Source organism: Osmerus mordax, chromosome 17 (assembly GCF_038355195.1).
Source record: "Osmerus mordax isolate fOsmMor3 chromosome 17, fOsmMor3.pri, whole genome shotgun sequence".
NCBI lineage: Eukaryota > Metazoa > Chordata > Actinopteri > Osmeriformes > Osmeridae > Osmerus > Osmerus mordax.
In genome coordinates this window covers 14,263,589-14,287,490 of record NC_090066.1, presented here as the reverse complement: position 1 = coordinate 14,287,490, position 23,902 = coordinate 14,263,589, and the positions used below count along the sequence as shown (strand labels likewise).

The 23,902-nt window shown below is 45.2% G+C and overlaps 2 protein-coding genes across 3 annotated transcripts in view; one reads left to right on the top strand and one right to left on the bottom strand.

Moving 5' to 3' along the window:
- cog5 (component of oligomeric golgi complex 5) overlaps positions 1-23,902 on the bottom strand; it is a 122,951-nt gene that overhangs the window by 88,271 nt on the left and 10,778 nt on the right. The gene's annotated exons all lie outside the window — the stretch shown is intronic.
- On the top strand, positions 20,440-22,597 carry LOC136960309 (G-protein coupled receptor 22-like). Its single transcript, XM_067254750.1, has 3 exons — positions 20,440-20,562; positions 21,173-21,319; positions 21,551-22,597. The coding sequence occupies exons 1-3, from the start codon at positions 20,440-20,442 to the stop codon at positions 22,595-22,597; spliced, it is 1,317 nt and encodes a 438-aa protein (XP_067110851.1).

Sequence of the window (23,902 nt, the reverse complement as noted above, 5' to 3'; positions counted from 1 at the left end):
AGACTATCTTGCTCCTCCCTCCCCCCCCCCCCCAACCCACATCTGTGGTTTGGTCTCTTCCCGGGTCATGACCAAGGATGTCTCCTGGCCAACACAATCTGCACAGGGAGAATCGGACTGATTGTGGCCTAGGTCGAGGGCGCCAACCCAGACCTACTCACACATTAACTTTCACCTACTACAGATATCACCACCCCCCCACCCCCATCCAACGCCTTCGCCTGCTTGTTTCCCCAGGGTGGCTGGCGGGTCTGTGTCCAGCGCCTACCATGGCTGCAGGTCCAGATGCTGCTTGTCTACCCCCCCCCACTCCCCGTTGCAAGTCACATGTTTTTGTAAATGTTGTTGTGCTTATGTGCTGAGGTTTTTGTCTGTTCCCACACTGTACTCCTCTAGGAGCATTGTCTGGGTGCTGCCTTTTTCTCTCCTCCTCTCTCCTCATGTTATGCTGTAACTTTCTAGTTGGCGCCGAAAATGGCTGCCTAGGTAGGCTCTCCTGCCAAAGTAAATTCCTTGTCTGTGCAAACTTTCATGGCGAATAAAAACCCATTCTGATTCTGAAAAACTTACAAACTAACCTGAAACCACAGATTCGTAATGATGGTACTTTTAAGATATCATTATGTGCACCATCTGTGTTACGTGAGGTGCTTTCTACTTTATGGGCACTACATGCAAACCATGTGGGACTATTGGATGTACCACCTTATGAAGCTAAGGTTAACATGAGTAAATATCCGGTTTACATCAAACAATATCCTTTATCCAAAGAAAAAGAAGAGGGGATCAAACCTGTTATTGACAGTTTATTACAGCAAGGTGTTATATGTAAAGCTCAGTCCCCAAATAACACTCCTATTAATTCAATCTTGAAACCAGGCACTAACAAGTACCGTTTTACACAGGATTTGAGGAAGATTAATGAAGCAGTCATCCCTATCTCACCTATAGTACCTGATATTAATTCAATACTAACAGCATTACCAGCTGACTCTAAATGGTACACAGTTGTTGATCTCTCATCAGCATATTTTTCAATTCCAATACATAAAAACACCCAACCATTATTTGCATTCACATTTCAACAACAACAGTATATTTGGACACGCCTTCCAATGGGTTATGTTGACTCAGCAGCAGTTTATAGCGCAATGGTTAATAGACATCTGGCACAATTAACACTCCCATGTAACTCGACCTTATTGCAATATGTGGACGACATTCTAGTGGCGGCAAGAAATGAGACAGAATGTGTCTCAGATTCAATAGCTCTGCTGAAACATTTGGCAGCAGGTGGACACCGGGCCTCACTTGCTAAACTCCAATTCTGTCAAGAATCAGTAAACTACCTGGGATACATCTTAAAGGATGGCTGTCGATTTTTGTCACAGGAAAGAGTGAACAGCATTAAGGACATTGTACGACCAAGGAACAAAACTGAGATGTTGTCTTTCCTAGGACTGGTGAACTATTGCAGAAATTGGATAGCTGAGTATGCAGTCCATGACACAGAATTGCGCAAAGCCACACTCAAAGACTCTCCTGAAGTCATTCAATGGAATGAGGAAATGAAACATGCCTTCCGTCATATCAAATATCTCTTGTGTACTGCTCCTGCACTGGGATTACCTGACTACAAACTAACTTTTCATCTGTACGTTGCAGACAATGGTGAAATAGTATCCGCAGTTCTGGGACAGGAACATGGAAATGGAGTTAGGCCAGTAGCCTATTACGGTAAAATGTTGCCACTAATCGTCAAGGGCATGGTTCCCTGTTTAAGAGCTGTTGCATCCGCTGCTTTAATGGTGGAAAAGGCACAAACAATAGTTCTTGGACATCCCATGATATTACACACTTCACATACCGTTGTGTACATTATCTTAGTGAATTACGACACAACATATGACGAGTCAAAGACGTAGTAATTACGAACACATTTTGACAGGAACTCAATTTAACTATTTCCACGGCCACACACACTAATCCAGCTGTGCATCTCAAATCTTTATTGCATGGAACAGAACCAGAGGATGTAGCTCCTCATGATTGCATGGACATTATTAATTCTACATCCAGTGTAAGGACGGACTTGCAACAAACAGCTTTGGAAAATAATGATTTTGTCCTATTTTGTGACGGTTCAGCAATGCGACCAGATGATAAAACTATTCTTTCCGGATATTCCATAGTGGATGATTTAGGAAATTGTATTGAAGCCCATAGATTACCTGTTTCTTCGGCTCAAGCGGCAGAAATAATAGCGTTAACTAGATCTTGTATATATGCCAAAGATAAATCGGTTACCATATATACAGACTCCAAATATGCATTTTCAGTGGCACATGACTTCAGTAAGATTTGGGAAAACAGAGGTTTTGTAACTACTGCAGGAAGACCCATACAACATGCAGATTTAGTAAAAGGACTATTAGATGCTATGATGTTGCCAACTAACCTTGCCATAGTAAAATGTGCGGGTCATTCAAAGGCAGATTCTGAGATTGCAAAAGGTAATAACTTAGCCGATAAGCATGCAAAAGATGCAGCGTTAAATGCTTCCTTCCCACCATGGATGAATCATTCTTTCATGAATATTCAAATATCAAATCCTCCTTTACTATTGATGACTTAATATCGTTTCAGAATCAGGCAATGCCATCCGAAGTTCTACTTTGGGAGAAGAAAGGATGCACAAAGCACAACGATGGTTTATGGAAAACTGTAGATGATAGAATAGCATTACCAAAAATAGCGTATGAATCCTTAATATCCTATGTACATGGCGTTACCCATGTGGGGTATAAAAGCATTATGCACTATATTTCACAATTGTTCTTTACAATTGGACTAGAACAACAAGTTAGAGATTTTGTTAAGAGATGCTTAATCTGCGCTCGTTGTAATCCACACGTCAATCCGGCTAAAAGAGATCATTTGCCGAAACCTGAAGGTCCATTCCAACAATTACAGATAGACTTTACTCACATGCCCAAGTGTCGAGGATTTTCGTATCTTTTAGTGATAGTGGATCGATTTTCAAAATGGCCAGAAGCCTTTGCGACGAGAAAAGAAAACGCTACACAGTAGTTAAGTGTTTAATGGAACATGTTATCCCTCGTTTTGGAATACAAAATGGAATAGACTCTGACAATGGAACTCCTTTTACTTCTAGAGTAACCAAACAATTAGCAGCAGCATTAGGGATTAATTGGACATTTCACATTCCTTATAATCCTCAAAGCTCAGCACAAGTGGAAAGGACAAATAGGACCATTAAAAAAAAACTGGTGAAAATACGTCAGACAAAACAGACAACTTGGATAGATGCTCTGCCACAGGTGCTTCTATCAATCAGAGCGATGGCGAATTCAGGCACAGGATTTGCTCCTCATGAAGTTTTGATGGCTAGACCTTTTACTCTAGGAGTGCTGATGGACAAGACACCAGCAAATGATTTAACTTTGTTGCAGGAGACTCAACAACAGTATGTGAAACAGTTGTGGTCTTTTGTGTCTGACATTAACCAACAAGTAAGAGATTCTCTTCCTACTCCAGGTGATCAGAGTATTCATAATTTTCAGCTGGGTGATTATGTTTTGGTACGCAGTTTAAAAACATTGGCTCAGCAGGACCAGCCAATATTTGGACCTCCGACTCAGGTTCTTTTGGCAACCAGAACAGCTGTTAAGGTTACAGGTCAACCCCGATGGATTCATGCATCTCGACTTCGAAAAGCACCTCCTACAGCGAATGCAGTATAGGACGTATAGGATACAGTAGACAGAACATCAAAGGATGGGTAATATTTCTCGCCTCCATATTAATATTTCATTATCATGAGTGTGGATATGGTGTTGTTCTTCTCTCTTTGTTTCATGATGTATAGAAGTGAAGACATTGGCAGTGACAGAACCGTGAGAAAGATCATGAGACCAGAAAAAAGGATGGGGGATACTCCACAGAGAACCCGAACCAAATTTGTGGTCGTGTGGAGCATCATCTCTCTTCTGGCGTTGATTACGGAAGAAAACCATTCTATGTTCAGAAAGTGGAATACCTTAACATGACGGAAACAACGCTAGCAATTAAGGCAGAGTACGAATCACTTGACGGTGAAGACGTGTTAATACTAAGTCAAGCACTTATGTTTACCGAGCCCAGCACAGTTACTGTTGAGTACTGTAATGCTTTCTGGAAGAAGCTCACTCCTAAGTTTCTAGTCCAGAGAGATTTGGATGCTTATGACAATATTCAACCAATAGTTATTAAAGCTACACGAATGAAGGCACCTGTAACTTGTCTAAGTTATACTCAAGGCGTTAAAACAGTGCATGAGATGGGTTTTACTCAAGGTTGTCCAGATAAGAGGATCTTCCTGGGAACACTTCATCCATGGCCTGCTACTAATCTCATGATTTGGCTTTGTGATAACAACCTTTACACTTATCTTCCACTTTATTGGAAAGGTAGATGTGCTCCCTATTGGATACCACCTAGTACTGTATTTGGGAGAGTTACAATTCCCACATCATGGCCAGAAATTTCACCTAATGATATATCTGGACCCTTCAAAGAAAATGATGAAGTAAAATACACAGATGAGGATATGCCAGTCAATAAAGACCATCCTTTTGCATCTAATTTATGGTGTAGCGCTCTCAAAAGTAGAGTTCGGAAATTGACTCCTAATTCTTGCTATGCGTGTTCCATGTTACCGCAATCAACTGAAGAATTGTTTCCTTATTGGACAGTTCCACTTCAAGGTTCTGAAGGATTACCATCCATGTGCCTTCTCGCGTATCAGTACGTATTGCAAAGACATCCTTTGCTAGGTGAACAACCTAATTCAAAGATTCCATTGCGACCGATTATTTTGCTGAATAACATCTATGTGGCCAAAGCTAGCAATATAGTAGTCAAAGCCAAAGGCTTATTAAACATGATGTCACAATATATTATCTATTCCAATATTTCCATAAGTCAGGGAAGCAAACCAGATTTACAGAATTCTCATGCTACTATATTCTCTGTCCCTAAAGAGTTGCCATCATTAGTAGGATGTACAATATTCTACAAAAAACATATAGTTTCTTTGTCTAATGATTTATCTATTGTTCCTACTAAAGTTTCAGCTAACATTAATTCGTCCTCCATTTATGAAGTATGCATTAGAGGAGTAGAAAAGGATTCTCGTGGAGCTTAAACAAATTACAATTGCCCTACGAGAACACTCAAACAGAATGAATGCATGTAACATTACACGTGTTATTCCAGATCCACTAGACCTCAGATATTGCAATTTAACTGACTATATAGCAATTTGAAGTTTGTTAGCATTGTCAAGCTCAATAAATCAGAATGAGCTTTATTTGCCATGTAAGTTAACACAAACAAGGAATTTACAGTGGCAGCAAGGTGCATATGATAAACATATACTAATCTTAAATATAAAAATAAAAGTAGAAAATGTACAACAGTCGAAATAATTCTAAACAATACTATACAATGTAGAATATAAAATATATAATAAGATATAAAATAAGTGGACTGACACACTTAGCCTCTGTCTAAATTACTGTAAATGTCCATCTAAATAAGTATACATTTTAATTACTAAACTAAAGCACTATAATAATTGTATTTTAAATCTTGGAAATGTGCCCTGTATGTCGACACAAACACCACATAAATCCTTAAGACACTGATGAACTGAACTAACATACTGTGAGGAGGACTATGATTACATGCAGTACAGACATCATTTAAGACCGCTTGGCTATTCTGCTTATCAGCACCTGCCCATCATAGAGACACTGGGTGAAGTCATCCGAAAGGGTCATTGAGGTCATTGGCTTAAGCCTAGAATGTTGTCTGTGTCACTGTCACCCCGCCCCCCCCCCCAAGCTGTAAACCAAGGGGAAACACTGGCAAGTGTGTGTGTCAGTGTGTGGAAATTTGTGTTTGTGGTACAAAGGCTGTCTGAGAGACTAGTCTGGACTGAGTGCAGACAGTGTGTGTCTGTGTGTATGCGTGTGAGTGAGTGCGTGTGGTACAGAGTCTGACAGACCAGTGTGACCTGAGAGCAGGCAGTTTCATAAGCACCGTAAGTGCTGATTGGTTCATAACTCATGGGGTTTCTCATTGCTGGAGACAGTTGATTGCAGTGAGATCCTCATAGCCAACCCTAGCAGTCTTCTAATAGGCCTACAGTACAGTGCTGCAGTTGACATGTTAATTACAGTTGAAAACCAAGTCAGCAGGAGGAACAGCCAGGGTTTTCAGGTCTCTCTGAACTTCCGGCTGGTTCTTACATGTCGTAAACACTGAACCTTGCCTGTCTGTTTCAGCTCTGTCGGCTCTGCTCATGGTGCTACCAGTACACATCCCATAAGATGCACACACAGACATACACACAACAAACATACGTTTGCTTGCTTGGAAAGGCACACAACCTCTCCCCCACCCACCCTCCATTACACACACACACACACACACACACACACACACACACACACAGAGACACACACAGCTCTCAGCAGTCTGTGCCGCTGGAGCGAGATTAAGACATCAGCAGTGACGGGCTCTGGCACCGCTCCCCCCCTTCTCTCTCGATCTTTCAAACACACACACACACTGTTGGTCCTATCCTTGCCATGCTGTCACACACAGTGCCAGGGAATTAGGCAGGTACCTATGAGTGACAGAGTAGTCCCTCCTCTATGGAGCTGGACAGAGTCATCTGTCTCTCTCTCTCTGTCTGTCTCTCTCTCTGTCTCTCCGTCTCTCTCTCCGTCTCTCTCTCCGTCTCTCTCTCCGTCTCTCTCTCATTCTCTTCATCTCTGCTGAAATGGGCCTGCCAGAGGGGCTGCAATATTAATACCAACATCAAACATTCAACACTATTCTAGCGAATAGTGTCTTACTGAGTTTACTTTGTGACTGCCATCTGACTGTAAGTAACTGTAAGTAACCAGAGTTTGTTTCATTCATTTGTGTTTAGCTAAAACTTTGTCTCAAGGACAGAGGGAAGGTGTGCACCAAAATGATGACGCTGTTTTATAGAACTTTTATTGAGTCAGTGCTGACATTTTGTGTGGTGGTATGGTTTGGGAATCTGAATCTGGCTAATAAGAACAGGCTTGATCGGCTTGTCAGAGTGGCCAGTAAAGTCCAGCTCTCTGAGCTTTATGTTCGGCAGGTCGCAAGGAAGACCCACTCCATATTGGCTTGTACTGACCATCCCCTGAAGGGGGAGTTTGAGCTCTTGCCTTCAGGAAGAAGGTATAGAGCTCCCACCCACAGAACAAAACAATTTGGGGACTCTTTTCTTTGTTTTGCTATTGTGAGGCTAAATGTGCATAAATGAATGGCATGAAGTATTTGTGGATGGAACTTATTCTGGGTTTTCAATAGTAAGTGATCCTTGTACTGTATTGTAATGTATTGTCTTCTCCACCCTTCTTAACCCACCTCCCCCACCCCCTCCCTCCACCCTGACAGCAGACGACTTCTCCTCCTTCTTTGAGAAAAAAGTCGCCGACATTAGCAGTCGGTTCCCTAAACCCACCTTTCCTACCCTCTCACCCTCCATGACTGACCCAACTAAATGTCTAAACTCTTTTTCTCCCCTGTCTGAGGCAGAGATCTCTGACCTCATTCTCTCTCATCGCCCCACCTCCTGTCCCCTTGATCCTATACCCTCCCCTCTCTTTCAAACCATCTCCCCCCTCCATCATATCTTCTCCATGTCCTAAACTCCTCTCTCACCTCTGGCACCTTCCCCTCTGCCTTCAAACAGGCTAGAGTTACCCCTCTACTCAAAAAACCCTCCCTTAACCCTGCCGTTCTCCAGAACTACAGACCGGTATCACTGTTACCCTTCCTTTCAAAAACAATTGAACGTGCTGTATCTAACCAACTGTCTAACTTTCTCTCTCAGAACAACCTGCTTGACCCCAACCAATCGGGCTTCAAGACTGGCCACTCCACAGAGACTGCCCTCCTTTCAGTCACCACTGCCCTCCAGTCTGCCAGAGCGGCTTCCAGGTCATCCGTTATCATTCTGCTGGACCTTTCTGCAGCGTTTGATACGGTTAACCACCAGATCCTGCTCGCCAGACTTTCTGAGATGGGCATCACTGGCACTGCACTCCAGTGGATCTCATCCTACCTGTCGGGAAGATCCTACCAGGTTTCCTGGGGAGGCAAACTGTCGGGCCCTCGCCAGCTCTCCACTGGTGTCCCACAGGGCTCCGTCCTTGGACCCCTCCTCTTCTCTCTGTACACCACCTCACTTGGACCAATCATCACCTCCCATGGCTTCTCCTACCACTGCTACGCTGACGACACGCAGCTGTACCTGTCGTTCCCCCCGACCGATCCGGGGATCTCAGCTAGGATTGAGGCCTGCCTCACAGACATCTCCGCCTGGATGACCGAGCACCACCTCCAGCTGAACCTCGCCAAAACAGAACTTCTCATCATCCCGGCTAAACCCTCCATCTCCCACGATCTCTCAATCACCCTGGGATCTGCGACGGTGACCCCTTCATCCTCTGCCAGGAACCTTGGGGTTACCATGGACGACGAGCTCTCCCTCACGGCCCACATTGCTGCGGTCTCCCGGTCGTGTAGATTCACCCTCTACAACATCCGGAAGATCAGGAGATACCTGTCTGAGCACTCCACCCAGCTGCTAGTCCAAGCACTCGTCCTCTCCAAGTTGGACTATTGCAACTCTCTGCTCGCTGGTCTCCCAGCATGTGCAACCCGCCCTCTTCAGAGGATTCAGAACGCGGCGGCCCGCCTGGTCTACAATCTACCCAGACGCTCCCATGTTACCCCGCTCCTCATCTCTCTCCACTGGCTACCTATCATGGCCCGTATCAGATTCAAGACCCTGGTATTGACCTTCCGAGCAGTGAACGGGACTGCACCCGTCTACATCAAGTCTCTCCTGCAGCCTTACACCCCCACCCGCCACCTACGGTCTTCTTCAGACAACCACCTGGTGGTCCCACCGCTCAAGACCGCCCGGTCCCAACACAAGCTCTTCTCCTGTCTGGCCCCCCAGTGGTGGAATCAACTCCCCACCTCCATCAGAGACACTGACTGTCTCTCCACCTTCAAGAAAAGGCTCAAGACGCACTTGTTCCGGGAGTACAACGGTACTTAGGAACGGTTCGCTTGACCCGATGTTAGTTTCCTCAAGGATCACAATGACTCTTGCTTAGAGACTTGTTGCTCTTGTGGTTAGTGGTAACTGATTTACATTTTTGGTTCTCGCTGTGATATATTGTTTTATTACTGTTGCTTGCTTTTTCCCACAGGTACACTTGCACTTATAGCTGTTCATGTTGTTTGGTTGTGACTTGTTTAACTACATGCTCTTAAGGATCTTCCCTTTGGCACTTACTTTGGTTGTTCACAATGTGTGCTTCATGTTTTGGCTACTCGCGATGTTTTTTGGCTATCTTGTTGTTATGATCAGTGACCTATGCACTTTGTAAAGCTCTCTCTTGGAAGTCGCTTTGGATAAAAGCGTCTGCTAAATGAATAAATGTAATGTAATGTAATGTATTGTGTGTTGTCTTGTGTGGTGTCAGGTATGCTGGTTATGTAGTATTTTATGATAGATTGAATGTGTTTTAATACCTGTCTACAAACACATTTCCCCTATTGGGATCAATCAAATTGAATTGACTTGACTTGGGTAAGGGTATAGCAGCTAAATTGGTCAATAGGTATCTAGCTAGAGATCGAGTTTCAGGGTACTTATGTTTGCATAATTAGGGCCATTGTAGAATTTGGTTAAATAGCTCTGACTTCTGTAATCAGATTCAGAGCGAATAGTGTCTTACTGAGTGTACTTCGTGACTGCCATCTTACTGTAAGTAACCAGAGTTTGTTTCATTCATTTGTGTTTAGCTAAAACTTTGTCTCAAGGACAGATGGTAAGGGTATAGCAGTTAAATTGGTCAATAGGTAGCTAGCTAGAGATCGAGTTTCAGGGTACTTGCCGAGTGAGACGAGGGTTGCCAACCGTCCCGAATTGTCCGGGACATCCCGAATTATGGGTGATTTTGATTTGTCCCGTCAGGGACACCTCCAGTCCCGTATTCCAATCACAGCCTCGCCGGCCAATATTAGGCTACTGTAAACGCGCCAAAACTCACGCAAACATTGCTATGGGACACGGTTGTTGCTTGCTGGTGACTGTGTGTGAACTGGCCACTGGTGAGGTGAGCGTTATTGTGTGTCAGACCAGTGTTTCCGTTATGTTGATTTTTCAATGGCGACCGCCACGGCTAAATTTCTGCCGCCACGGTATCAGAAATAGGGCTGTAAAAAAAATTAGGCCGTCTATCAGCAGTGATTGTTAGAAAGCATATCGGAGGATAGAACCGATACGCGCTTCACAGCGCAGTTGAGATTGCGTGTGTGCGTCCTGGAGAACTGTAGAGCTAAGTCGTATAACTTATGTTGTCAGTTAATTTAAGCCTGTTATTGTATTAGTGTATAGTTCTTGCTAATTTAAATTAAGTTAACTGGTGATTTTCGTTGTTTGTAGGCTATTCTTCCCCTGCTAGCGAAATTGCACATGTCGATTCGATATAGTTTGCTGCCCTTGCTCACGTTTGTATTTTAGGTGCATTATTATGCCGAAGTAGTTTTAATTAATAAATAGTGGGTATATTGTTATTATTAGCTACAGAATGCTTTGCCTATCAATATCAAATGAAGCAGACAGTGTAACGTTACATGCTTCCGAGTGGCCCCTTAATCGATAGGCTAGGCTACTGACCATTTACAATAAGTTGTTACGTCAATTATTAATTGGCAGCATTTATGCCATTTAGAACATACTTTATGACTGTAAGGCGTCATTAAGTAGCCTAACTTTATTTCTTTAGGGGAAATAGGACAAAAATATGTGCAATATTTGGGGGGTGGGTTCGGACAGACCTGCCCCCACTGCAAAAAAAAATCCTAGAGGAAACACTGGTGTAAAAATGAGAAACTTGTAATAATTGTCTTGACTATTATTATGAACAATACATCCAAGCGAGTACAGTAGTGGTTTGCCAAAATTACACTGAAATGAGTAGGTTTATGGTATGGCTAATGAAAGCTTGCGATTTCCGTTATTGTTGGTCAGCTGTCACCTGGAAGAAAGTGTCCCTCATTTGGGGCTGAGGAAGTTGCCAACCCTAAGTGAGACCCTGGCTTTGTTTGCATAATTAGGGCCATTGTAGAATTTGGTTAAATAGCTCTGACTTCTGTAATCAGATTCAGAGCGAATAGTGTCTCACTGATTGTACTTCGTGACTGCCATCTGACTGTAAGTAACCAGAGTTTGTTTCATTCATTTGTGTTTAGCTAAAACTTTGCCTCAAGGACAGAGGGTAAGGGTATAGCAGCTTAATTGGTCAATAGGTAGCTAGCTAGAGATCGAGTTTCAGGGTACTTGCCGCCGAGTGAGACCATGGATTTGTTTGCATAATTAGGGCAATTGTCAGCTGCTCCTTTAGCATATTTAAGGTGGCTAGCACTGCAGAGGCAGCCTCGTCTGGCAGCCTCGGTGCCAAGACTCGGTCGAACAAAGACAGGGAGTCTACCTGTGGGAGTGGCCTACGAGGCGGATCACTTCTTCTGATAAGTCTCACCCTATTTGTATTTTAACCTACCTAGAACATATTCATAGCTAGCATGTGTTTCTTCAGCATTCCCGCTCATTACACCACTCGCAGACGTAGACGTAGATATGTCACAAAGTATATACGTTCCACTTCTAATCTTAGCTACCTATCCATATCTTCTCCACCTGCCCTCTCTCTTTCTATAGGGCTCTGGAACTGCCAGTCTGCTGTGAACAAGGCAGACTTCATCCCGGCGTTTGCATCCCATGCAGAAGGCTGCGGTCCATCCGTTTCTTCCCTTCCGCTGTTGGCCTCTTCAACAAGGCCAAGGGACCACACTGACTATAATGACTTCCTGCTTAAAACACACTGCTTTTTGCACTGCATTACAAAATGGTATCTTGTACATTTGTATTTTTTGTAAGATTTGTATTTTTGTATTCTTATATTGTAAATTACGGCAACTTATATTTTATTTTATTGTATATTTTATTTAATTCTGATTCCACTTAGTACTGCTAGTTTATGTACCCTTAGTATAGATAGTCCACATATTAAAATTTTAGGTCCCTATATGTTTATTGTATGCACCTTCCTGCCAAAGCAAATTCCTTGTCTGTGCAAACTTTCATGGTGAATAAATCCCATTCTGATTCTGATGCTTCTCTGCACGCCCTTGCGCTGACAGAGACATGGATCCGCCCAGAGAACGCTGCAACTCCAGCTGCTCTCTCCGTCAACCACTCATTCTCTCACTCACCTCGCTCATCCGAGCGAGGTGGTGGGACAGGTTTGCTTCTTTCCCCACATATTAAATACACATCCAGCCCACTCTCTTTTGCTGCCAAATCATTTGAACACCATTATGTGATGCTAACTGATCCTATCAAAGCATTTTTAGTTGTCCTCTATCGCCCACCAGGGCCGCTAGCTGACTTTGTGGAGGAGCTGGACATGCTCCTTAGCGTCCTCCCGGATGATGGAACACTGCTGATACTCCTTGGGGACTTCAACATCCACCTCGAAGGAACGCAGGCCGTCGACTTCAAGTCTCTTCTGACTTCCTTTGACCTGAAGCTGCTGAACACACCGGCGACCCACAAGGCAGGAAAGCAGCTCGACCTCATCCTGACACGTAACTGTATCACTGACTTAACCTTTGTAACCCCACTACACATTTCTGATCACTCCTTCATCCAATTCTCTGTCTCTCTCCCTCCAACCCCGACTACCTCCCTCCCCTCGTAACTTTCCGCCGCAACCTCCGCTCCCTATCCCCCTCCCATTTCTCCTCCATTGTACCATCATCCCTCCCTCCCATTGACGAGCTTGATGTCCCACCCCACCGACACTGCCATTAACACCCTGTTATCCACATTAACTGCATCACTCGACACAGTCTGTCCCCTGTCAACCAGGCCTGCGCAATCTTCTCCCTCCTGCCCGTGGCTCACTCCAAATACGGTCTGGACCTTGATAAGTATCACTCCCTCCTCAAATCCTTCTCTGCCCGCATAACTGATGCTAAAACCCACTACTTCCTGAACAAAATTAACTCTGCCTCAAACCCTCACAAACTTTTCTCCACCTTCTCCACCCCCCTCCCCCACCCACCCTGACAGCAGATGACTGCTCCTCCTTCTTTGAGAAAAAAGTTGCTGAGATTAGCAGCCGGTTCCCTGAACCCACCTTTCCTACCCACCCACCCTCTATGACTGACCCTACTAAATGTCTAAACTCTTTCTCTCCCCTGTCCGAGGCAGAGATCTCTGACCTCATTCTCTCTCATCGTCCCACCTCCTGTCCCCTTGATCCAGTCCCCTCCCCTCTCTTTCAAACAATCTCTCCCTTCATCATAACTTTTCTTCTCCATGTCCTTAACTCTTCTCTTACTTCCAGCACTTTCCCCTCTGCCTTCAAACAGGCCAGAGTTAGCCCTCTACTCAAAAAACCCTCCCTTAACCCAGCCGTCCTCCAGAACTACAGACCAGTATCACTGCTACCCTTCTTTTCTAAAACAATTGAACGCCCTGTCTCTAACCAACTGTCTAACTTTCTCTCTCAGAACAACCTGCTTGACCCCAACCAATCGGGCTTCAAGACTGGCCACTCCACAGAAACTGCCCTCCTGTCAGTCACCACTGCCCTCCAGTCTGCCAGAGCGGCTTTGAGGTCATCCGTCATCATTCTGCTGGACCTTTCTGCAGCGTTTGATACGGTTAACCATCAGATCCTGCTCGCCAGACTTTCTGAAATGGGCATCACTGACACTGCACTTCATTGGATCTCATCCTACCTGTCGGAAAGATCCTACCAGGTCTCCTGGGGAGGCAAAGTGTCAGGACCCCGCTCGCTTGGACAGATCATCACCTCCCATGGCTTCTCCTACCACTGCTACACTGACGACACGCAGCTGTACCTGTCGTTCCCCCCGACTGATCCGGGATCTCAGCTAGGATTGAGGCCTGCCTCGCAGACATCTCCGACTGGTTGACCAAGCACCACTTCCAACTGAACCTCGCCAAAACTTCTCATCATCCCGGCCAAGCCCTCCATCTCCCACGATCTCTCAATCACCCTGGGATCTGCGACGGTGACCCCTTCATCGTCTGCCAGGAACCTCGGGGTGACCATGGATGACGAACTCTCCCTCACAGCCCACATTGCTGACCTCCCGGTCATGTAGATTCACCCTTTACAACATCCGGAAGATCAGGAGATACCTGTCTGAGCATTCCACCCAGCTGCTAATCCAAGCACTTGTCCTCTCAAAGTTGGACTACTGCAACTCGCTGCTCGCCGGTCTCCCAGCATGCGCAACCCACCCTCTCCAGAGGATTCAAAACGCGGCGGCCCGTCTGGTCTTCAATCTACCCGGACGCTCCCATGTTACCCCGCTCCTCATCTCCCTCCACTGGCTTCCCATCACGGCCTGTATCAGATTCAAGACTCTGGTACTGACCTTCCGAGCGGTGAACGGGACTGCACCCAACTACATCAAGTCTCTCCTCCAGCCTTACACCCCCATCCGCCACCTAGGGTCTTCTTCTGACAAACGTCTGGTGGTCCCACCGCCCGGTCCCAACACAAGCTCTTCTCCTGTCTGGCCCCCAATGGTGGAATCAACTCCCCACCTCCATCAGGGACACTGACTGTCTCCCCACCTTCAAGAAAAGGCTCAAGACGCACTTCTTCCGGGAGTACAACGGCACTTAGGAATGCTTGGCTGGAGCTGATGTTAGTTTCCTCCAGGATCACAATGACTCTTATTGAGAGACTTTTTGCTCTTGTTGGTTGGTTGGTTACTCGCTGTGAAATATTTTTTATTGTTGATTGTTTTCTACAGGTACACTTACATTTACATTTAGTCATTTAGCAGACGCTCTTATCCAGAGCGACTTACAGTAAGTACAGGGACATTCCCCCGAGGCAAGTAGGGTGAAGTGTCTTGCCCAAGGACACAGCGTCAGTTGGCATGACCAGGAATCAAACTGGCAACCTTCGGATTACTAGCCCGATTCCCTCACCGCTCAGCCACCTGACTCCCACACCTGCACTTTGGAGTTTCATGTTGTTTAATTGTAACTTGTTTAACTGCATGCTCTTATGGTTCTTCCCTTTGGCACTTATTTTGTTTTCACAGTGTATGCTTCATGTTTTGGCTGCTCGCAATGTTCGAGGCTATCTCGTTGTTATGATCAGTGACCTATGCACTTTTGTAAAGCTCTCTCTTGGAAGTCGCTTTGGATAAAAGCGTTTGCTAAATGAATAAATGTAAATGTATTCTCTCTCTCTGTTTCCCAAACCTCTCCCTACTCTTCTTTTGTGAAAAGAGAGGTGTGGAAAGAGGGAGTTCATTATACTTCCTATAGAGATGCTACCACTCCAACATATTTAGAAAATTCCTGTAGCCTAGTGGAGCCTGTTAAGAGTCAAGAGTATTTCTTCTCCCTACACGGTTACCCTGAGTGAACTGATAGTGCTTGAGAATTTCTAACTCAGCTGCCCTACTTTGGCAAAACTGCCGCCACCGTTGTCATGCCAATGCCAGGGGGGTTGGCTGTGACAACAGAGTGGCTACCGGGACAGGAGAATCTGGCAGATGATATACCTGCCTTTCGCTTGGGCCAATTAAGCCCCTGTGCCCCATCCTATCGGGCGGCTCGGCAAACACTGACACCTGAGGATAGGCCAAAGGTCCTCCTGGTTTCCCCGAACGCGAGAGAAGAGCTCCCCTTACCAACGCCACGGTTACTGTGCTAAGCTCTCTGGGGGAACGCAAATACAAAGGTGTTGGGAGGGGGAGGGGGAGGGAGAGGGGGATAGAGTAAGACAGAGCTTGTGAAGGGAGTATGAGCGAGAAAGCGAGCATGAAAGAGGGACAAAGAGTAGAGATAGTGTTTGTGTGTGAGAGAACAAGCGCAAGTGAGAGAAAGACTGACATAGGGAATGGCAAAAAGTGTGTGAAAAAGAGACAGTTGGACAGAGAAAGAAAGACTGAGAAAGTGATAGAGGATGAGAGAGATATCATAATTGGTGGCGCATGTATTACAAAAGGAACCAGCAGCTGAAAATACTAGTCAATAAAAAAATATATATATATCTTTATATATATAGTCAAATTAAACTAGGGATGCACCGAATCCAGATTTTTGGGGTTCGGCCGAATACCGAATCCACTGGTTAAGATTCGTCCGAATCCGAATACCGAATCCTACTCCCATCCTCAGTCCATTAACACAGTAAACACATTAATGAAGTAAACAACGTCCACAGCAGTGTTTTTTTTAATACTGTAAAAAAATAAAATAAAAACAGAATAGGCAACATTATGCCAGGAAGACAAGTGGGAAAACTTTTGACAATTACCATGTGCCTATGTTTACCCTATCTCAAGATCCAATTAATATCCAAAATATTTGCCTTTTAGTTTTCTTGAATTTCTTTTGGATGTTTCATACGCAAATGTTTTAACAGCGGAGATGTTGTGTATAGTTTAGGGTCCTTGCCACCATGAGACAAATCGGCATTGCATATTGAACATGTTGATCGATTTGAATCTCCTTCTTTTGACTGAAAGCACTGCCAAACAACACTTTTTCTGCTCACAAGTTCCAATTTCACTTTCTCTCAGCCTACTGCATTGAACGGTCCACCTACGTAAACACCTTCCCATAATCAACGGCGGCGTCATTATGTCGACCAGCGTAGCGCACGTAGGGTTCGGCCGAAACAGAAATTCTAAGGTTCGGCCGAAACCGAACCCCGTCAAAAATCCCAATATTCGGCCGAATCCGAAACCGAATCCTGGATTCGGTGCATCCCTAAATGAAACAGGAAGAGAGACAGACAGAGAGAGCAAAGCATCATGCAAAACCAGAGCTGATGCTAAGGGAACAGATCAGAGAAACAGAGACCAGAGAGTGACAGAGAAAAAGAGAGCCAAAGACATACTGCTGGATATAAAGGAGGAAGATGAGTAGGAAGGGCTATTACAGCTTGTAGACAGAGAGAGAGGGATAGAGAGAGGGAGAGAGACCAAGCGAGCGAGATAAAGAGAGAGGGAGGTAGGGGGAGCCTAACAGCCAGGGCAAGACAGAGAGTGGCACAGCAGAGAGGGAGAAAACAGAGAAGAGGAGAAGGAGAGCGCGTGTTTGTGCTTCCAAGCCTGGATCCCTAAAGCGTATCCTGGCCAACCACCGACAGCAATTGTGGAGATACGGGATTAAGGCTCTGCACCTCTTTCCATCCCCTCAGACAGACAGCCTCAGCTTCCTGTCCCCAGCCCTGCAGTTTGCCGAGTCACACCTGACGAAGAGTCTCCGGTCGACCTAACGTATAATTTGTCTGTGGAGACTAAGAGTTGAAGGGCGGGGGGAGGACAAGGAGATCTTAGAAGGACCACTAGCTGTCTGAGAGGTAAATATCACACACTCTTTTTAACTGTACCGGTTCGACGCAAATGCACAATTGCAGACGTGTCATTCCAAATGGACATGAATAACAGCTATTGTCTCAAATCATGTTAGGAAGACAACTGTCCTTTTCTTTTGATAGTGTACACAAGACCAGTGTGGTCAGATTGTTAGTTGAAACTGTTGCACGAACCACACAACCACAATGACAACAGTAATTGCACGGACAGAGGAGGCTACAGAGCATACACAGAACACAAAACAAGTATCCATCACTGCAAAACAGAACATAGCTGGCGACTAACTTATACACATGGCCAAGGCTTTCCAAACTGTGGAGGTGATATTTGTAGTGGCTCATTTGTGCCTGTCTTTGAGTTCTGTGTGAAGCAGATATAGCATTCAGTCACCGGGGAGATAACTGGGCTGATACAACACGTTCTCCTCCACAGGGATCACCTTGCACTTTGCTCCCCTCAACACTTGCCGACTTTGGCGCAATTTGAAGTAATCGAGGCTTTGAATGATTTTGTGCTAGAATGAAGGAGCTGCTCAAACTCATGAGTCTTCAACTCATGAGTTTGGGAGTTGCATGCACACACAGAGTTCACACAACATCAGACACACACACTTTGTATCAATGAACACACACATGCAGCCATCCTGTGCATTCACCAAATAACTGAGGGGCCTTTTGAATGATCAGTGTGTCTTGCTATGCAAAATGTTAGTTGTAGATCATCATTTCTGGATCATATGCTCTCATCTGCTCTGTCATATGGATTGGTGTCATCAGCATTAGTTCCCACCTCCCTCTCATGCTGTGCTATAACTATGACAAGAAAAAGAAAAAATTACAAAGGATGAAAAGAAAAGAGAGTGAGAGAGAGAAAGAGAGAGATGGTGGCACAAAGGACCAGTACACAGGCACAGCGTTCATTTGCAAAACAAATGCCGTAGGGACACCCAACAAAGATAGCAAAATAATTGATTACACACGCAAACAAATCTAACACCAGCTGATGAAAGCTCTGAAACAGAGAAAACCCACTGTTTAAAACCCCAACCTCTTGATGAGTTCAAAGTGGATGATTGACAGTCCGATTGTTTAGATAGAGGATAATGGGGACCACCAATTAGGTAGCCTTAGGATCTCAAGTGGCACACTTGGCTTGCAGTCACTCATTCAAGACTTTCCTTTCTTTAAAATTCCCTCCTTCTCCCCATCTCTTTGTTGTACAGGATTAAGGGGACACAGTGATGGAGAGGGAGTCGCACAGACAGTCACCATTATGTCATTCCCCCTCTCTTCTACAGCGTGATAAAGGAAAGAAGAAAAAGTGAAAGAAAAAGTCCAAGATGTCAAGGCCCTTGACCTCTCTCCTCTTAACCTGATTCTTCCTCTGATGTTCCACATTTGGGCAGTCCGCCTACCTCGAGTTTGTTTATTTTAACCCTGCAGAATGTTTGGTCTGTGACCTTTGAACATTCGGTTGGGTCAAACTGAGCGTGCTCCCGAGGTCAGCTGGCCTCCTTCCCGTGGAATACAATAGAATCTGAGATGAACTACATCAGGGCCATTAACCGGACCGGAATTATACTGGACCTTCAACTAGCTCTTTGAGGAGACACTGAAGGACCAATTCATCTGACCACATTCGAAACATACAGAGAGCATAGTCTATACACCGAGTTGAGAGACTGAGCCTTCCGTACAGCCTGACTGAAGGAAAGAGAGGTGTGCTCCCCCCTTCTACTCTAAAAGACAGGATAACCTGAGTCTGGAATTGTTCTGGCACTGGGAGCTTTATGAGGAGCGGAGGACATCAGAGCCCATGGTTTCGAAAAAATACAAATGACAGACTAGAAAAAAGGGTGGATGAAAGAAATCATTGATTTCGAGAAACTCGTGGACTGACATGCCCGTCCTCTCCGCCCACTCAAAGACGTGTGTGTGAGTGAGTACAACCGCTTACAGAACCGGCAGTGCTCTCTCCTCGCTGAAATGCCATGTTTCTGTGGATGTAAAAGGTCATGATCCATTTATACTTGCTGTGTTGGACCCAGTCCTTCACTTACTGCTGTAATAAAGATAAACACTCTCTGAGAGACACTCTCTTCTGGACTTGATCCATCAATTAAAGTCCATAGGAGATATACCATACAACCCACTCAAAAAAGCCTGTACTGGCTGGATCAGCTGTGTTGAAAAAGGGCAGTGAAAGCACCATGCAGTAAAACAATGGTGGGATCCTGTGATTTTCTACTGAGAGCCAGGAAAATCCCTCTAAAGTGCTTAATGTACTCCTGAGGTGGAGAAAGTATTCATGGGAGGGGTGAGTAGGCTTTATGAACTGTGGTGTGTGTATCACCCTCACTTTCATGTTGATCTATAGGGGAAAACCCCTTCACAAGGGTTTTCTTCTAACTTCACAAGGCCAGTTCTCAACATTGGCCTCTAGACACAACATACTGTATACTCAGTTTCACTGTCCAGAGAATTGAACACCACAACAACAAACATAGTCCTTGCTTCTGCAGCAACAAAACAATTACACTCATGGGTCAAAAAAAGAAAACTGCTGAAATATAAGCCTAGACATTCCCCGTAAACAGATAAAGACAGAAAAACACTCTACAACAAGCTGCCAGTTAATCATCCCTGTCTGCCTTCACCGGCTTCCCAACAACTGTAATGATGTGTAATGGCCCTCTTTCTGCAATTATTAGTATTATGAAGTATTAATGGACAACTTTTGTGGGACTTTTTGTTTACTCTCACACAAAAATAGAAATTGAGAAAATAAACCAAAGAGAAGTAGTCATACATAAACTGGACAAGGCCCATGCTGATTGGTTTCTCCCCCTTTCTCCCCAGGATAATGCATACCCCCCCTGTGCTGACCTCAGAAGCCACCATGAGCAACATGACTGTCCTTGACATCGCGGAACCCTCCGACCACTCAATGACCCCACCCGTTGAGCCCTACCCTCTCAGTTTCCAGGTAGACATTGTGACTTTGCTGGCAAATTCAGATTGTTCAGATGTTTAACCCTTGTGTTATCTTCGGGTCATTCTGACCCATCAGTCATTGTGACCCACCATCGTATTGCGACAACTTTACAGCATACAAAAACAAAGTGAAGCATTTTCTTTTAACCGTCGGGCTGTCTCAGACCCCCCACATCGCGAAGGTTAAAAGAAAATACTTTTTATTTGTTTTTGTATTGGGTAAAATTGGGTAAACACAACGATGGTTCGTTGTGAACCTTTGGGTCATGTGACCCGAAGGCAGCACAAGAGTTAAAGGTATAAAATCCATGCTCAAAGTCAGACAGGTACATTTTGTGACTAGAGTCGTTCAAGGGAGTTGCTTTCAACTCCACTGAAAGACAAAATCTTTTAGAATACAAAGACAACTGTCACAATTGTATCGTGATACAATTTCCCAGTATAAACCTGTTTTTCATAGATTTTAGAAGCCGCAAAGAAAATTATTCGATCCACTGGCAAATTTCTTGGAGAGGGCAATATCTGATCCCCAGTAAAGCCAGTCAACAGTCCCCTTTCCATCTCTCTGCCTCCTCCTTCAGCTCCTTCTTCTCCTTCTCCAGGTGTCTCTGACTGGGTTCCTGCTGCTGGAGATTGTCCTGGGTCTGAGCTCCAACCTCACCGTGCTGGTTCTCTACTGCATGAAACAGAACCTGGTCAGCTCCGTCTCCAACATAGTCACCATGAACCTCCACGTTCTTGACGTTCTGGTGGGTGGCCCAAACCTAGCTGACTCCTACAACTAACCCCGCTCAAAAACCTCTGTACAATTAGATTTCTTCAACCTAGGAAGAGGCAATAATGGAGACTTCTGTAGTCCATATTCCCCTCTGAAGTTCATCTTCAATCATTTAGTAGGATTACAGCTGTAGATCTAGGAGTCTACAAGTGTCCTGGTGTTTTCATGATTGAATCAAACTTTCTGTCTTTCTGTTTTTCAGGTGTGTGTGGCGTGCATCCCTCTGACAACCGTGGTGGTACTCCTCCCCTTGGGGGTTGATGCGGCCTTGGTTGACTGCTTCCACGAGGCCTGCGTCTCCTTCGCCAGTGTCGCCACCGCCGCCAACGTCCTGGCCATCACCGTGGACCGCTACGACATCTCCGTCCGCCCCGCAAACCGTGTGCTGACCATGGGCCGGGCAGCAGCCCTCTTGGGCTCCATTTGGACTCTATCGTTCCTCAGTTTCCTGGTGCCCTTCATGGAGGTGGGATTCTTCAGCCATTCCGACTCAGACTATGGCTTTAACCAGACTACTGTGCTCCCTGAAAATGAGTATACCACAGAACAGGGACTGTACTACCACTTGCTAGCCCAGATTCCCATATTCTTCTTCACAGCTGTGGTCATGCTGGTCACATACTACAAAATCCTCCAAGCACTGAACATTCGCATAGGCACACGCTTCCAACACAATCCACCCAAGAAAAAGCCCAAGAAGAAAAAAACAATCTCCTTGACCACGGCGCCACAGGCCGAGTCTACGGACGCGTCCCAGGGCAGCGCGGGGGTCAGAGGCGGAGGGAACACGCCACTGGGTATGCGGACATCAGTGTCTGTGATCATCGCGTTGCGGAGGGCGGTGAAACGCCACCGGGAGCGGCGGGAACGGCAGAAGCGTGTCTTTAGGATGTCACTCCTCATCATCTCCACCTTTCTGCTGTGCTGGACACCGATCACGGTGCTCAACACGGTTATCCTGAGCGCTGGCCCCAGCGACTTCACTGTCAAGCTGAGGTTAGGATTCCTTGTCATGGCCTACGGGACCACAATCTTCCATCCGCTGCTCTACGCCTTCACCAGGCAGAAGTTCCAGAAGGTTCTGAAGAGCAAGATGAAGAAGAGGGTGGTTTCGGTGGTGGAGGCTGACCCAAATCCTAACAACGTGGTGATCCATAACTCCTGGATCGACCCCAAGAGGAACAAGAAGGTCACCTTTGAGGAAACGGAGGTCAGGCAGAAGTGTCTATCCTCCGTGGATGTGGAATAAGTTGAAACCGAACAGCAGCATTGAGACAATATGGAATAAGTTAAATGGACAAAATTGAACAACCTAGAGAACATGTAATATGCCAAACCATATGAATTCACTAGCATGAGATGTTCTAGCTGAAATGACTTTCAACCACTGAGATGAAGTGGGATTCGTGAAACCATCTGGAACAACTATAACATGGCATAAGTAAACCATTTGGAATAACTTCGACAATTTGTTAAGTCGAACTATAAGGGATTAATTTGGACTGTGTGGAAGAAACTATGACTAAATCTTATCAGAGAAAAGGTCTGAAGCTAGGTGGACACATTGTTGGATGTGACAAAGTGATTGTGTTTGTGGGTCTGTGATTCATTGTGCATAGTGTCCGATTGTCTGGGGATGGAAAGGAAGGGTGCAGAGTCGGTAAAGGTGAGCCAAGGTCGGGGGAGGGGGGCAATAATGGTGTGGAACACAAGAACACAATGACTGAAGTTGCAATTCATTTTAAAAGGGAAACCACTGCACTGACATCGTAATTTAACTGAAAGTGTATTACATGTAAAGCCCCCTGAGGGGGATAATTTATTATTATTTATTGTGTGATATGATGGAGTGGGGTCAAGGACATTTAAAAATGCTGTTTAATGTCTCTACTTACTGCATGGCGTTGTTTAAGTAATATATTAGACTATATGTGTACATTCATGTACAGTATAGGAAAAAAATACATTCATACTTTAAGACTAAATATTTGTCCCATTTTGAAATAAATAACGTAAAAAACAAGACGAAGAGTACTCAGTCACACACTCAAGCACTCCATTTTGCTTCATGAGCTCGGGCACTTGGGCACAGAAGACATTGAGGCAGCAAAGCTGAACAAATATTTATAGGGAAATTTTGTTTTCCGTTTCCTGTCACCGTCTGCCTGTTTTGTGTGTCACCACAGAGAAAGAGCAAGCAAGGGATGGGCAGGGGAGAACCAGCACATGGCCAGCACTTTTCAATCAAACGCCTATCTGGTAATTGATCATGGCGTGGCCAGGACAGGATGTGGCCGTGGGATTTCTGCATGGAATCGAGATGTGGGATCCAGCCTGAGATGACCCCAGCTGGATCCCTCCCCATCTCCCTCTGTGGCCTTGTGATAACCCAGCTGCCGTTCTACCATCTACCTATCTGGTGTCCGGCCGGGCAAAACCAAGCTCAATAACAACCCTGATTTCCTTCAAAATCACCTCAGGCTCCAATGTCAAACCAATCTGTTTCCCTATCAACTGCTAGCGTCTGGGGCTAGTGCATAGCTATCAACCAGTA

Bases quoted from the DNA above. Each gene is read 5' to 3' on its own strand.
- LOC136960309 (XM_067254750.1), top strand. From the start codon at position 20,440: ATGCATACCCCCCCTGTGCTGACCTCAGAAGCCACCATGAGCAACATG. The intron at 20,563-21,172 runs GTAGACATTGTG...CTCCTTCTCCAG, and splicing joins CCTACCCTCTCAGTTTCCAG to GTGTCTCTGACTGGGTTCCT. The intron at 21,320-21,550 runs GTGGGTGGCCCA...TCTGTTTTTCAG, and splicing joins TCCACGTTCTTGACGTTCTG to GTGTGTGTGGCGTGCATCCC.